General features: G+C 37.9%; 1 protein-coding gene across 9 annotated transcripts in view; it reads left to right on the top strand.

The window, feature by feature from the left end:
- The window catches only part of SLC41A2 (solute carrier family 41 member 2), a 158,833-nt gene that overhangs the window by 84,675 nt on the left and 57,429 nt on the right, over window positions 1–16,729 (top strand). For all 9 annotated transcript variants that reach the window (XM_055394189.2, XM_055394186.2, XM_055394190.2 and 6 more), the window contains 3 exons: window positions 6,939–7,010; window positions 11,719–11,863; window positions 14,460–14,606. In XM_055394189.2, coding sequence (XP_055250164.2) covers window positions 6,939–7,010; window positions 11,719–11,863; window positions 14,460–14,606 — 364 coding nt within the window. The remainder of the gene's footprint in view (window positions 1–6,938; window positions 7,011–11,718; window positions 11,864–14,459; window positions 14,607–16,729) is intronic.

Below are 16,729 nucleotides of genomic sequence, written 5' to 3'. Positions count from 1 at the left end.
ACCCCATGAACTGAAGCATGCCAGGCTTCCCTGTCCTTCACCATCTCCCAGAGCTTGCTCAAACTCATGTCCCTTAAGTCGCTGAGGCCATTCAACCATCTCGTCCTCTGTTGTCTCCTTCTCCTCCTGCCTTCAATCTTTCCCAACATCAGGGTCTTTTGCAATGAATCAGTTCTTCGCATCAGGTGGCCAAAGTATTGGAGCTTCAGCTTCAGCATCAGTCCTTCCAATGAATATTCAAGGTTGATTTCCTTTAGGATTGATTGGTTTGATCTTCTTACAGTCTTCGGGATTCTCAAAAGTCTTCTCTACAGTTCAAAAGCATCAATTCTCTGGTGCTCAGCCTTCTTTATGATGCAATTCACATCCATACATGACTACTGGGAAAACCATAGCTTTGACTAGATGTACCTTTCTTGGCCTTATGATTATACAGTAGAAGTGAGAAATAGATTTAAGAGACTAGATCTGATAGATAGAGTGCCTGATGAACTATGGACGGAGGTTTGTGACGTTGTACAGGAGACAGGGATCAAGACCATCCCCATGGAAAAGAAATGCAAAAAAGCAAAATGGCTGTCTGGGGAGGCCTTACAAATAGCTGTGAAAAGAAGAGAAGTGAAAAGCAAAGGACAAAAGGAAAGATATAAGCATCTGAATGCAGAGTTCCAAAGAATGCCAAGGAGATATAAGAAAGCCTTCCTCAGCAATCAGTGCAAAGAAATAGAGGAAAACAACAGAATGGGAAAGACTAGAGATCTCTTCAAGAAAATTAGAGATACCAAGGGAACATTTCATGCAAACATGGGCTTGATAAAGGACAGAAATGGTATGGATCTAACAGAAGCAGAAGATATTAAGAAGAGGTGGCAGGAATACACAGAACTGTACAAAAAAGATCTTCATGACCAAGATAATGGAGTGCTCACTCAGCCAGACATCTTGGAATATGAAGTCAAGTGGGCCTTAGAAAGCATCACTACGATCAAAGCTAGTAGAGGTGATGGAATTCCAATTGAGCTATTTCAAATCCTAAAAGATGATGCTTTGAAAGTGCTGTACTCAATATGCCAGCAAATGTGGAAAACTCAGCAGTGGCCACAGGACTGGAAAAGGTCAGTCTTCATTTGAATCCCAAAGAAAGACAATGCCAAAGAATGCTCAAACTACTGCACAATTGCACTCATCTCATACGCTAGTAAAGTCACGCTCAAAATTCTCCAAGCCAGGCTTCAGCAATACGTAAACCGTGAACTTCCAGATGTTCAAGCTGGTTTTAGAAAAAGCAGAGGAACCAGAGATCAAATTGTCAACATCCGCTGGATCATGGAGAAAGCAAGAGAGTTCCATAAAAACATGTATTTCTGCTTCATTGACTATGCCAAAGCTTTTGACTGCGTGGATCACAACAAACTGTGGAACATTCTGAAAGAGATGGGAATACCAGACCACCTGACCTGCCTCTTAAGAAACCTGTATGCAGGTCAGGAAGCAACAGTTAGAACTGTACATGGAACAACAGACTGGTTCCAAATAGGAACAGGAGTACGTCAAGGTTGTATATTGTCACCCTGCTTATTTAACTTCTATGCAGAGTACATCATGAGGAATGCTGGGCTGGAAGAAGCACAAGCTGGAATCAAGATTGCTGGGAGAAATATCAATAACCTCAGATATGCAGATGACACCACCCTTATGGCAGAAAGTGAAGAGGAACTCAAAAGCCTCTTGAAAGTGAAAGAGGAGAGTGAAAAAGTTGGCTTGAAGCTCAACATTCAGAAAACTAAGATCATGGCATCTGGTCCCATCACTTCATGGGAAATAGATGGGGAACAGTCGAAATAGTGTCAGACTTTATTTTTTGGGGCTCCAAAATTACTGCGGATGCTGATTGCAGCCATGAAATTAAAAGACGCTTACTCCTTGGAAGGAAATATGACCAACTTATATAGCATATTAAAAAGCAAAGACATTACTTTGCCAACCAAGGTCTGTCTAGTCGTGGCTATAATTTTTCCCGTGGTCATGTATGGATGTGAGAGTTGGACTGTGAAGAAAGCTGATTGCCGAAGAATTGATGATGCTTTTGAACTGTGGTGTTGGAGAAGCCTCTTGAGAGTCCCTTGGACTGCAAGGAGATCAGTCCTGGGTGTTCATTGGAAGGACTGATGCTAAAGCTGAAACTCCAATACTTTGGACACCTCATGCGAAGAGTTGACTCACTGGAAAAGACTTTGATGCTGGGAGGGATTGAGGGCAGGAGGAGAAGGGGACGACAGAGAATGAGATGGCTGGATGGCATCACCGACTCGATGGACATGAGTTTGAGTGAACTCCGGGAGTTGGTGATGGACAGGGAGGCCTGGCATGCTGTGATTCATGGGGTCGCAAAGAGTCGGAACCGACTGAGCGACTGAACTGAACTGAACTGAACCTTTCTTGGCAAAGTAATGTCCCTGCTTTTTAATGTGCTGTCTAGGTTTGTCATGGCTTTTCTTCCAAGGAGCAAGTGTCTTTTAATTTCATGGCTGCAGTCACCATCTGCAGTGATTTTTGGAGCCCAAGAAAATAAAATCTGTCACTGTTTTCATTGTTTCCCCGTCTGTTTGCCATGGAGTGATGAGACCAGATGCCATGATCTTCATTTTTTGGAATGTTGAGTTTTAAACCAGCTTTTTCACTCTCCTCTTTCACCTTCATCAAGAGGCTCTTTAGTTCCTCTTTGCTTTCTGCCATTAGGATGGTGTCTTCTGCATATCTGAGGTTATTGATATTTCTCCCAGCCATCTTGGTTCCAGCTTGTGCTTCATCCAGCCTGTCATTCCACATGATGTATTCTGCATATAAGTTAAATGAGCAGGGTGACAATATTCAGCCTTGACGTACTCCTTCACCAGTTTGGAAGCAGTCCGTTGTTTCATGTCAATTTCTAATTGTTCCTTCTTGACCTGCATACAGGTTTCTCAGGAGGCAGGTGAGATTGGTCTAGTGTCTCTTTAAGAATTTTCCAGTTTGTTGTGCTCCATGCAGTCAAAGGCTTTAGTGTAGTCAGTGAGGCAGAAGTGGATGTTTTTCCACTTTCCAGAAGTGGAATTCTCTTGCTTTTTCTATGATCCAACAGATGTTGGCTATTTGAGCTCTGGTTCCTGTGCCTTTTCTAAATCCACCTTGAATATCTGGAGTTCTTGGTTCACCTACTGTTGAAGCTTAGCTTGGAGAATTTTGAGCGTTACTTTGCTAACATGTGAATTGAGGGCAGTTGTGTCATTTGAACATCCTTTGGCACTGCTTTTCTTTTGGATTGGAATGAAAACTGACCTTTTCCAGTCCTGTGGCCACTACTGAGTTTTCAAATTTGCTGGCATATTGAGCGCAGCACTTTCACAGCATCATCTTGAAGGATTTGACATAATTCAGCTGGAATTCCATCACCTCCACTAGCTTTGTTCATAGTGATGCTTCCTAATGCCCACTTGACTTCACCTTCCAGGATGTCTGGCTCTAGATGAGTGATCACACCATCGTGGTTATCTGAGTTATTAAGATCTTTTTTATTAAACATATATGTGATATATTAGTATTCTACATATGGTAAAAATTTTAATACTTGACCAAACCAGGTAGTGGGAATATAAATGTTATTGAAGAGCATAAAAGCAATTGCTGTTGTATGAAATTATCTTTATAAAAGTTAAATTTGTTGAAGTATAGTTTACATTTCATAATATATGTACATATTAACTATATAATTTGATGAGTTTTGACAAATATATTAAATGTGTATCTACCACCATCAATAAGGTACAGAACATTTTTCTCACCCTGATGCGCTTTTGCTGTTTATTCAGCTGCCAGCTGCTCTGACCTCAAGTAATTTCTGCTCTTTCAGCTACCTTTTTAGAGTTTCATATAAATAGAATCATAATTTTTCTCATTGTTTATTCATATTCTTTTCCATTATGGTTTATAGGATATTGAATATAGTTTTCTTGTTGTTTATCCATTCTATATGTAATAGTTTGTAACTGTTAGTTCCAAACTCCAAATCCATCCCCCACCCCATACTCCTTTCCCCTTGGCAACTGCAAGTCTGTTCTCTAGGTCTATGAGTCTCTGTTTCGTAGGTATGTTCATTTGTATTGTATTTTAGATTCAACATATAAGTGATATTTTAGTATTTATCTTTCTCTGCCTGACTTACTTCACTTAGTATGATAATCTCTAGTTGCATCCATGTTTCTGCAAATGGCATTAGTTCATTCTTTTTCATGACTGAGTAGTGTTCCCTTAGATCTTCTTTATCCATTTATCTGTCAATAGACATATATTTAGGTTGTTTCCCTGTCTTGGATACTATGAATAGTGCTGCTGTAAACATAATGGTGCATATATCTTTTCAAATTATAATTTTGCCTGGATATATGCTCAGGAATGGGATTGCTAGATCATATGGTAATTATATTTAGTTTTTAGAGGTACCTCCATACTGTTCTCCATAGTGACTGTACCAATTTACATTCTCACCAACAGTGTAAGAGGGTTCCCTTTTCTCCACACCCTCTCCAGCATTTGTTACTGGTTGACTTTTGAGTGATGGTCATTCTGACCAGTGTGAGAACTCTCACCTCCTGATCTTCTCCTGTGCTCAGTTGGTCAGTCATGTCTTAGTCTTTGCAGCTACATGGACTGTAGCCCACCAGGCTCCTCTGTGTATGGGAGAATACTGGAGTGGGCTGCCATTTCCTTCTCCAGAGTTCCTTCCCAACCCAAGGATCGAACTTGCGTTCCCAGGTGGATTCTTTACCACTATTGCCACCTGGGAAGCCCACCCTTAACTTTAGTTTTCATTGGGATCGAGTCAACAATCTTTGATCTTAGAGGAAGAGTTTAGAAGTTTTTCTTTTGTTTCCTGTCCATTTTCCCTACTTAAAAGTTCTGGAATCCCCAGAGTGGGGTTAAGCCGAGGAGGTCATGCTCTTTGGCATAACTTTTGCCCCAAATAATTGCAATTCATATATCTCAGGGTAAATTTTTCTAGCCCCTTAAATGTATATATTTTAAAACTGGGGTAAGTAGAAAAGACTTGTTTAGTTTTTAATATTAGGGACTAGTGGGAGGGGTCCCTTTTGGCCCATTTAACCTGAGGGTAGTATAGTAAGGGGCTTCCCCAGTGGCTCAGCAGTAAAGAATCTACCTGCAATGCAGGAGATGCAGGAAGATGTGGGTTCGATCCCTGGGTTGGGAAGACAGAGCAGAGCATGGCCACGCACTCCAGTATTCTTACCTGAAAAGTCCCATGGACAGAGGAGCCTGGTGGGCTACAGTCCACAGGGTCACCAAGAGTCAGATACGACTGAAGGGACTGAGCGCAGCACAGCACAGTGTAGTAATATCAAATCTTGTTTTCATCACATAAATGTCCATTTTATTTCTCCCATTTTAAATAACCGTCTAAATATTTAACTCCTTTTAAAATTTACTTTGTAGAAAGTAATAGCTAGACTTTCCTTTCAAGTTTTTGTTAACATTGACTATTCTGATACTCTTGTTAGCATCTGTGAGACCTATTGAGGGGAAGCAGAGAATACAAATGAAGCTTCTCAAACCAGTTTTTCTTATTTGTTTACTTATTTTGTTTTCCTGGACTAAATCAGTATGTCTCCATTGATCATCAAGGGATTCTGAAGTCTTGACATCTTGTACTTTTTCATGGAATCATTTTAGATTGCTCCCTATACCTGTAGACATCTTTCTAAAAGTTGTTACAAATAACACGAATTTCTTTTATACCTGTTTCTTAAACACTAAACCTGAGATAGGGTCACTCTTTAAACATGACTTATACTGTATTCACTAGAGCAGAGACCCAGAGCTACAAACACAAGTTTTATGAATAATTTAGACTTCTGGGCTTAGGAAGGAAATAATACAAGTAAGGAGAGCAAGAATAATTATTCTGAAACACTGGAAAATCTTAATATGTGCCTTTGCTCAATACTTTGAGACAACAGTCAAGAGTGAAGTTAGAGAACAGAATCTGTTTTCCAGAATGAAACAGGAAATCTTGATGTGGCACTTAACCTGTTGGTTTAAAACCAGTGAGCTAAACTGTAGTTTGTCCATGGTTAACTACCCATAAATAATTACCCTTATGTATCTGCTACTTTACCCATTCATCTGTCTTCAATAACCAACCAAATAATGAATAATTGAAACTTGGCTCAGTGAATTTTTAATAATGATTGCTTATTGCTTTCCAAATGACTGCATTAGAAAAACTGTCAGATTTGGATATATGTTTTTTGAATCCTAAGTTGTTGAAAAGTATGATTTAACTTACAGAGCAATTGAATGTGTGAATAAAATATTAATTTTTGGAGAATATCCTTTCATTTAGCCAACAGATATATATATACATTTTAATAGTGAGATACATTATCAACATTCATATGTGAACAACATGAATTTTTTATTGATAATTTTGACTCAGTTATGACTCATATAAATTATATAATATGAATTATTAATTTGCATCTGGTTTTTTGGTCAATGCATAAGTTTCATGATGTGGAATTAAATGCTGGCATCTCAAAATTATGTAATTATTTATGTTGGGCCTCAGTAGACAAAATTTAGCATATTAGGATGATACTTGATGTTAGTTGTAAGATAATGGAGGGCAGGTGGACAATACTAACTAGTCCACTGGTTCTTTTGAGCTAGTAATTAAGTTAAAATTTTTTTTTTCTAAACATCTCAGGCAAGCTGAATATGAGATGCAAGACTTGTAGTGAATTTAGAATTACAGTTAATATGCGGTATAAGCTCATCAGATACACTAAAGGATTGTTTTTGGCTTTAATACTTAATATGCTGTTTAAGCAGAATAGAGGGCATATAGCTTACTCAGTGATAAATGAAAATATTCATTTTAACAGGTAAACATTGGGAAGATGGATTCACCCATTGAAAAGTGGAACCTAATAATTGGCAACTTGGCTTTAAAACAGGTAAGTGATATATATATGGGTATCCACACACATATATTTATGAACAAATGATAGAATAAATGGATAACTTCTGAAAGTTTTCTTTTTCTAGAAACATCATATTTTTCTAAATATGAAAAATGCATAACATACAAAATATAGAGTAAATATAAAAAATATTTTCTCCCATGTGTAATAGAGCCAGAATTTGAGTTAATATGTTAATTGAGTTAATAATACAAATAAATATATAGCATTTCATTGCTTATTTGCTATTTTTGACTTTTTAAAAGTAAATCCTCTAATTAAACTTTGCTCATTTTTATATGATAGGATGTGTAAACTGAATTTTCCTTAGTTTGTTAATATTATCAGTGTTAATACAAATGAACACATTAAATTGTCAGTTATGTTTATATTATCTACAGGTCTTTCTAATCTCAGGGGAATATCTCTTTCTCTCCCACTACCTGCTGCTATCCCCAAGACATAAGACTGCAGCCCCCAGCACCTCCTTAGCAAATCTGAGTTTATGAAGTGCTCACTAATTAAAAAAATTTTTTTTTTTTAATTTGGCTGTGCTGTGCAGCACGTGGGTTCTTAGTTCCCATGCTAGGGGTCAAACCTGTGCCCCCTGCATTGGAAGTACAGAGTTTTAACCACTAGACAATTGGAGAAGTCTGGCTCAACTAATTTTAATGTTAGGTCAACTCAGACATAATGTTGAGAACATGGTTGCAGAAAAGAAATTTCACGTAATGTTCAAAGACAAAGAAATAAATGCAATTTGGGGATACAGGCTTTTAAAAGGTATCTGTGTTTCTAAGATCACAGGGTTGGAAATAAGAAAGTTTGAAATCTAGTCTCAGCTCTAGCAGTCACCAGCTGTATAATGTTTGTTAATTTAGCCTTTCTTCTATGTTTCATTTTCCTCTTCATTTCCACAGTATTGCACTAGAGATACCCAAGATCCTTTTCAGCTTGAAACTGTAGGAATCTATGCTGGAGTAATACCCAATATATCCAACAACCAGTAGGCTACTTATAAATTAATAAATGAAAATTTGGAAACATATCCTATTTTATTCTTTAAATACCCTAAACTCTTACTAAGTAATGTGAGTTAGACTATAAATTATTCTAATAATCTTCCACCTCTGCTTTTGTTTTATTTTCTTAAGTGCTGATCCTTTTTAAAAAAATTTATTTATTTATTTATGGCTGTGCTGGGTCCTCATTGCTGTGTGGGCTTTCTTTATTTACAGTGAGTGGGGGCGCCTCTCTAGTTGCAGTGCGCGGACTTCACATTTCAGTGGCTTCTCTTGTTGCAGAGCACAGGCTCTATGTGCGTAGACGTCAGTAGTCGTGACTCATGGGCTTAGTCGCTCGTCAGCATGTGGGATCTTTCCAGACCAGGGATGGAGCCCCTCTCCCCTGCATTGGCAGGCGAATTCTTAACCACTGGACCACCGGGGAAGTCCCCATCTCTGCTTTTAACTCTTCCTTTCACTCCTAGTCTCCACCCTTCCCTTGTCATCCTCTCTTTCCATAACTGTTGGTCAGGATGAGAGCTAAAATGGCTGGGGTTTCCCTGATCCTAATAGTTGCCACAGCCTGAAGTCTGTGTCTTTGTCTCACTCCACCACCACGAATGCATGAGAAATGGGGAACCCCACACGGGCTCATCAGAACCCAGTTGGTATAAGCCGTGAGGCAGCAACTGGCTGGAGTCTAGTTACCTGTAGACAGAAGCAGAGGGGAGAAGAAAACAAGGTCAGGTAGGGGGTGACAGTGGTGCCATCTCTGAAGCTTTATCTGCTCCAGCTTGTGAGGGAGTAGACAGCTGGCTGGGGGAGTACGGTGGGCTGGCAGTGCTCCTCTGACTTGAGGCTGGCTGTGGAGGGGATGGGTCGGGGGGATGAGAAGGAGGACAGAGGCACCTCATGCTGGCATTAGCTGGCGTGCGTGTTCTTCTGACTGTTTAATGGGATCCCAAGCAGATGACCATCACAGAATTTCTTCACAGTTGTACACAGTGGCCACCTCAACCTGTCCATAAATTGTCAAATAAAGTAGGTATTTATTTATTTATTGGAAACCCCAGAGTTCCCAGTCTCATTGAAGAGTCATTCCCTCACCAGGATAGATGTATCCTGCATTCATGTCTATTTAGGCCTGTGCCTCCTGTTAATCTCCCCAGCTACTCCTTAACCTGGAGTTTGCTCTTCTCTTGGGTATAGTTGGGTGTTTCCTTTGCAGGTTTACAGAATAAGACTTCTTTATCTCAGCTGTTTGTGTGTTACAACGTCTTCCATAGGCTCCCTAGTTCTGTATTTCATTTCCAAGAAACAAAAACTCTGCATTTTATTTCTAAGAAAAACCTTGGAGTCACAGTATTAGAATTTAAATTATTAATTTTATTGCTTTTACATATATTATTTACTAACCAGGATCAGACATTACTTTGTCCACAAAGGTCCATCTCGTCAAGGCTATGGTTTTTCTAGTAGTCATGTATGGATGTGAGAGTTGGACTATAAAGAAAGCTGAGCACCAAAGAATTGATGCTTTTGAGCTGTGGTGCTGGAGAAGACTCTTGAGAGTCCCTTGGACTGCAAGAAGATCAAACCAGTCCATCCTAAAGCAGATTAGTCCTGGGTGTTCGTTGGAAGGACTGATGTTGAAGCTGAAACTCCAATGCTTTGGGCACCTAATGCAAAGAACTGACTCATTTGAAAAGACCCTGATGCTGGGAAAGATTGAAGGCAGGAGGAGAAGGGGACGACAGAGGATGAGATGGTTGGATGATATCACCGACTCAGTGGACATGGGTTTGGGTAGACACCAGGAGTTGGTGATGGACAGGGAGGCTGCAGTTCATGGGGTCACAAAGAGTCGGACATGACTGAGCGACTGAACTGAACTGAACCAGGATCAGAATGCCAAAGTATCTTAACAACTGGTACTAGCATAGAGATGCTTGCAGCTTGACTCTCATCACTAAATCTGCTGCAATGAAAGATCTGGGGCTGAAATCCAGGCTATTTGGACTTGCTAGCCTGGCTTTTCCATTAATTTACTCTATGACAAAATCAGAATACTTGGATTTTTCACCTGGAGCCATGGATTTCAGTACATGGATTAGCTTCAGAGAATCTCTGAGCACACAGAAATTCTGCTCAAAATTTTGACTGTATTTGTGTTTTCATGGAGACTAGAATCTATAAAACTTTCACCAGATTGTCAAAGGAGTCCATGCTGCTGCTGCTGCTAAGTCGCTTCAGTCCTGTCCGACTCTGTGCGACCCCATAGACAGCAGCCCACCAGGCTCCCCCATCTCTGGGATTCTCCAGGCAAGAGCACTGGAGTGGGTTGCCATTTCCTTCTCCAGTGCATGGAAGTGAAAAGCGAAAGTGAAGGTGCTCAGTCGTGTCTGACTTTTGCAACCCCATGAACTGCAGCCTACCAGGCTCCTCTATCCATGGGATTTTCCAGGCAAGAGTACTAGAGTGGGTTGCCATTGCCTTCTCCAAAGGAGTCCATGACACAAACACAATTAAGAATAAGTGAACTAGAGGTACCTTTAGGGTTTCTTTTGGTTCTCAGTTCAGTTCAGTTCAGTCGCTCAGTCGTGTCTGACTCTCCACGACCCCATGAATCACAGCACGCCAGGCCTCCCTGTCCATCACCAACTCCCGGAGTTCACTCAAACTCATGTCCATCGAGTCGGTGATGCCATCCAGCCATCTCATTCTCTGTCATCCCCTTCTCCTCCCGCCCCCAACCTTTCCCAGCATCAGAGTCTTTTCCAGTGAGTCAACTCATCGCATGAGGTGGCCAAAGTATTGCAGTTTCAGCTTTAGCATCAGTCCTTCCAATGAACACCCAGGATTGATCTCCTTTAGAATGGACTGGTTGGATCTCCTTGCAGTACAAGGGACTCTCAAGAGTTGGTTCTAGCATTCATCTAATGTGATTCTAAGAGTTCACAGTCAGTGTGACTTTTTTAGTTGCTTTTTTTTTTTTTTGAGGGTTGCTTTGTGCTGCCACTGTGGAAAGTACTTTATATATTCATGTAATTCATTTAAATACAAAAATAACCCTTCCATGTTCAATATTACCGTTTTTCAGGTTAGGAACTGAAGTTTTTATAGCTATTTGTGAAGTTATTTTTTAATTCCCATTGACCAGGAGCTCTGGAGAACAGGGAATAAATTTGTTTTGACCACTGTTGTAGCCCAACACCAAGCATAGCACCTTGTATATAGCAGATCCTAAATTAATGCTTGTTGAATAACTTACCACAAGATTAAGTGGTATAGCTAGGAATGAAACCTTTATCATTTGATTATAGAACTCAGTCCCCTGCCAGTATTGCCTCAAGAGTCAGACTTAAGCTACGTGGATTGGGTACTTTTCAGCCTTAAGGTTGGTATTTTCTTAGATGATCTATGGATTTCACCACCAAAGTCACTTAGGATGCTTGTTAAAAATACATTCCTAAACCCCATTCCATACCTATTGCTACCAGATCAGGGCACTTTGAGAACCCACTAGCTTAGGGAATAGTAAAACTAAAATGTAGCAGCTTCTTCAAAAGGTAAGGCAGCTCAGTTACAATATATAATACTTTCTTTTGACTCCTTATATGCCTATTGACATCATCAAATAAAAAAATGTGTTTTCTCAATGAATAATTCAGTTGGGTTTTATTAAATATTTTTTTAAGGTTCAAGCAACAGTAGTTGGCTTCCTAGCAGCTGTGGCAGCAATTATATTGGGCTGGATTCCAGAGGGAAAATACTATCTTGATCATTCCATACTTTTGTGCTCTAGCAGTGTAGCAACTGCCTTCATTGCATCGCTCCTGCAGGGTAAGTAAATTTGTCAGTGTCTATTCTCCGATCTCTACTTTCTATTTATTCATTTTCCATGTTAGCTATTTTTACTTAACTGATATTTTTTGATTATTGAAGAAAAAAAACAGAAAAGTTATCTACAACTTTTCAAATAGCTTACATGTATCACATGTAAACTTTAACATACAGAGCAAGCTTTCTGAGGTTGTGTCCTGGCTTTAGGTCCCCTGGTACAGCTCCCAAACAAGACCAGGAAAATAGCCTAGAGATTTTATTTGTCTCTGTAAGTTAAATTAATTGAGAAGCTCCTTTCTGGAAATCATGCAGAAGATTTGCTAGCTTGCCATTTGAGTAACAGGTATTCCAGGAATTCTAGATTTCAAAAGCTGTCCCTTCTTTAAAATTTTTTGAAGTTTTATATTTTAAAAAAAAATTCCTTTACTGTTTCTGTGGCAGTGGAAGTATAACCATATGCTTAACATAGCATACTGTTGGCTATGGAATGTTAAAGAGCCAGAAGGTTTTTTAGTTGGGATACCATTTTTATATTGATTTATTTATATGAACTTCACACTAGAGAACTAGCTTATTATGGAATCATAATCATAAAGACTGGTTAATTTTTATTTATAATTTCCATCTTCTCATTTTATATCACCAGCAAGGTTAAAAAGGGAATAAGTCTCATATCAGGTGATCTCATACAGTGAAGGTAACTTTTGGGGCTAGGTTCTGATAATTTGGTGGTTCAGACCGTAAAGAGTCTGCCTGCAATGCAGGAGACCTGGGTTCGATCCCTGGGTTGAAAAGATTCCCCTGGAGAAGGAGATGGCAACCCACTCCAGTATTCTTGCCTAGAAAATACTGTGAGTGGAGGAGCCTGGCAGGCTACGGTCCATGGGGTTGCAAAGAGTCATATATGACTGAGCAACTTCATTTTCTTTCTTTTCTAATAATTTAGAAGCTCTTATTAAAATTAAGACCTGACTACAAAAATATTTTCAAGCATTTTGTTTTAGTACTCAAATTATACCAAGGATAGTATCTTGTGTTTATATAGTATTACTGGGATTGTTAACACGGGTAAAGCAGAGTGAAGTTATGCTATTGGAAAATTGTTTTCTGGTAAGAAAAAGTGTTAAAGCATTTAACACTATTACTTTAGTCTCATTTGCTTCTGTTTTCTCTCTAGTTTCATTTAGAAAGAATTGTTTAAAAAATTTCAGACTAACAAGTATCTGTATTGCCTGGGATTTTTAAAACTTTAAAATTCAGATTTAAAAAATATATGTCTACACTTTTATTTTGAATAATGTGTATTCCACTTTTATAGTAACTTGACCTTTATATGTAATAGAGCAGATGCTATTGAACCACCTTTTGTAGGTGAGAAAACTGACTTAGGTAAGTTGGCTTGTACAGTTTCATCAGCTTATTAACAGAAAAATCAGAATTAAAATCTGTTTCTTATCTCCCAACTCTTCACTGGTCCATGATGGCAAAATAACTTGTTTTCAGCTGAAAAGTTATAAATAGCATTCTGTCATAGGAGAACTTTCCACATTGATCTTTAAATGTACTAATTTTGAAAAAAAATTTATATGATCACATCTTGAATGATTATTATAATATACATTTAAATGTTTTTCCTGCTCTATTTTTTTCTATTTACAATGATATTGTGGAAAAGGTAAGTCCATAGATTGAAAAAGCCTCCAGAATATAAGATGTGAGGCACTGAACCAAGACAAAATTTATACTTTTAATAATTTTGGCCTTACGGGTAGTTGGAAAAACACTGTTATAAGCTGTATGACCTTAAGCAAGGGTTTAATTTATGCTTAGCATGTAAATTAACTAATCTTAAATTTTCTCTCTACTGCATCCTCTTAACATGTTAGCATGAGAAAATCTGTCCGGTATGGTATAGATATGATGTTACCATTTTTCTCCCATTTCTGTATTCAAGAATATGAGGGTTTATATGTACAAGAACCCAGTCACATTTTCATCTTCTGTTGTAGGTTTATAGACAGAAACTTTGGGGTTTAAGAATATCCTTTACAAAGACTGCTTCTTGTATTCTGACCTCCAGTGTTCAAAATTTAATTACTCTTCTCTTCCTAATACTTCAATACTTTTTAATACAAAGTGGGGCAAGCATTTCTGGCTACCGCTATGTAAACAAATCTGGTTTTGTTGGCCTCCTTCTCAGTTGCTATATGTATAAATATGGCTCACCTTTCTTTGACATTTTCATACTTTATTTGAGGGTTAAAATAAAATCTTTGAGCTTTGTACACATGAATATATTACATCCAAGACATGCATGTTACTAAATTGGAAACTTTAATGTTATTTTACAGTAGCCTTTCAGGTCTCTAAATGCAACACTGAACTTCTCACATATTTTGTGATCCCTACTTGGAATTTGTTGAAAGACACTTTACCAAAACATTTAAGTAAAATGTTTTGTTTGCTTTAGTCAGCTTATCTAAGCAGCCTAACGGGAACTGATGCGCTGTTTGTCTAGTGTGTGTACTTCAGTATTTAGGGGAATGGATTTTCTTTAAACCATAGCACAAAAAGTAATGAATTTTTTTTTCCCTAGGAATAATAATGGTGGGGGTTATTGTTGGCTCAAAGAAGACCGGTATAAACCCTGATAATGTTGCTACACCCATCGCTGCTAGTTTTGGCGACCTTATAACTCTTGCCATATTAGCTTGGATAAGTCAGGGTTTGTACTCCTGTCTTGGTAAGTTGACCTGAAATTAAATATAATACGTTATTCAGAGCCTCTTTAAATAAATATTGTTGGAGCAATATCATGACTCATGGTGGCCTTCATCTGTGTGAAGTTCCTTCACCTTGGAACTGTGGTTGAGGCTGATTAGAACAATCACTGCTGCTTGCTGTACAACTACTATATGTTGTGGTTCTCACATACTTCTCTTCATAAAGAATCTAACACTCTAAAAGATAAGGAATATCATCTCTGATTTCAGGTGAGAAAACTGAAGGTCATAGAGGTTATGTGTGTTACCCAGTGTTCGTAGGAAGGTTGAATGCAAGTCTATCATAGTCTTTGAATTCTCTCCTCTGAATATGTAGCGCTGAGGCGTCAACACACAGGATTCTGAAACATGTTGCACTGTTGTCTCAGAGCATAAGGTTGTGCTTGAAATTTAGTGATTTTTCCCCCCTTATCGGAAACCAGTGTGGCAATTAATAATAGCAGCTGAAAAATCACCATGAAAATTAGCCTGAGTGTTGTGGGAATTTGAAGTTATCTTATATATGCAATTCCTGATAATAGTTATTGGGTATTTATAGAATCTGGTGAATTGTTTTAATGCAAATTTATACTCTGGAGCTATTGTCAATGTAAATGTATATGATTTGTGGACATACATTTAGTGCCAAAAGTTGATTGTAGTTTCATTTTTTAGATGAAAAATTTTTTTTTAAATTAAAAGAAAATATAAACCCACAGTAATACAAAAAGAGAGAGAGATAGTTTATCAGCCAAGCCAGAAGCCAACATATATTCACATGTGCTCATATATTTTCATGGATTCTAGACAGATTTATGGTATACTTTAGAATAAGTCTAAAAGTACATTTGGTTTGAAGAAGTCAGAATCTAACTCTCACCACTACTATTCAACATAGATCTGGAAGTTTTGGCTACAGCAGTCAGAGCAGAAAAAGACATAAAAGGAATACAAATTGGAAAAGAAGAAGTAAAGCTTTCACTATTCGCTGATGACATGATCCTCTACATAGAAAACCCTAAAGACTCTACCAGAAAACTACTAGAGCTAATCAATGAATACAGTAAAGTTGCAGGATATAAAATCAACACACAGAAGTCAGAATCTCAGATAAATGTTTTTGACCTAAAGAAAGAGCTTTAACCTAACCAGGGCAGTGATTTTCTGCTACTTTTGGAGATATCACGAGAAATTTCATTTAGTATATGAAATTGCCTTAAATTATTTAATGAGTGATATAAAAAGCAATACTCATTAAGACGATGTATATATTCAAGGAAAATTCTCTTTTGGAAGATAAGATGTGACTACGTGTTGTAAGGTACAAGACAATAAATGATCAAGGACCCAAATATAAGATCTTGTTCCCATAATAAATAAAGGTATAGTATTTGCACACTTGAGTACTCAAATTACTGTGAAGTAATTTGTAACACATTTCTCAGCTGCCTCCTAAATACCAGGGTGTCTCCCCAGTTAAAGCCATTGAAGAATGTTACTATAAATATGACAGTTGTTATAATTAAACAACTAAATATTATGATATTTCATATGATAAATCAGTTTTTGAGGAAAATCTCACTTTTTAAATTTATTTCTAAAAATTATACAAGTGGTAAACTCTCCTTACAAAAGACTTAATCAAAATGTGTTATTCTCTAAAAATTTTACTATTTTGAGTGTTATAGACAATACAATAGTGTTTAACTAAGTCAGGAAATAAAAAGAAAAATATAATGATAATTGTATAGATCATAATTTTGAAAAATAGTTTTATTATCAAATATTGCTTAGACTAGGCATGTGTTCTGAAAATTGATGCATCATAATTCAAGATGAATTCATTAAAACAGAATCTTTTGTGTTTCATCAGTATCATTTTGTTTCCTTAAAATGATATTGTTTTAATGGGCTGCTGATTGATTCCAGTTGATTTGAAGGTGTTTCTGAAGTCACTGTTTGCATTATGAGCACTAGGGGGCCTCATAGCACCAGCAGTTGGAATCCTCCTACTGAGGGTGTTGTGAGCAGAGATTCGAAATGGGCACAGACAGTGGGGACACATGTTCACCCGTGGCTGATTCATGTCAATGTATGGCAAAAA

The sequence above is a fragment of the Moschus berezovskii genome, chromosome 6 (genome assembly GCF_049115385.1).
Source record: "Moschus berezovskii isolate FMDL1 chromosome 6, NW_MosBer_1.0, whole genome shotgun sequence".
Lineage (NCBI taxonomy): Eukaryota > Metazoa > Chordata > Mammalia > Artiodactyla > Moschidae > Moschus > Moschus berezovskii.
Note: the sequence above shows the minus strand (reverse complement) of the source record. Positions and strands in the feature narration are given on the sequence as shown.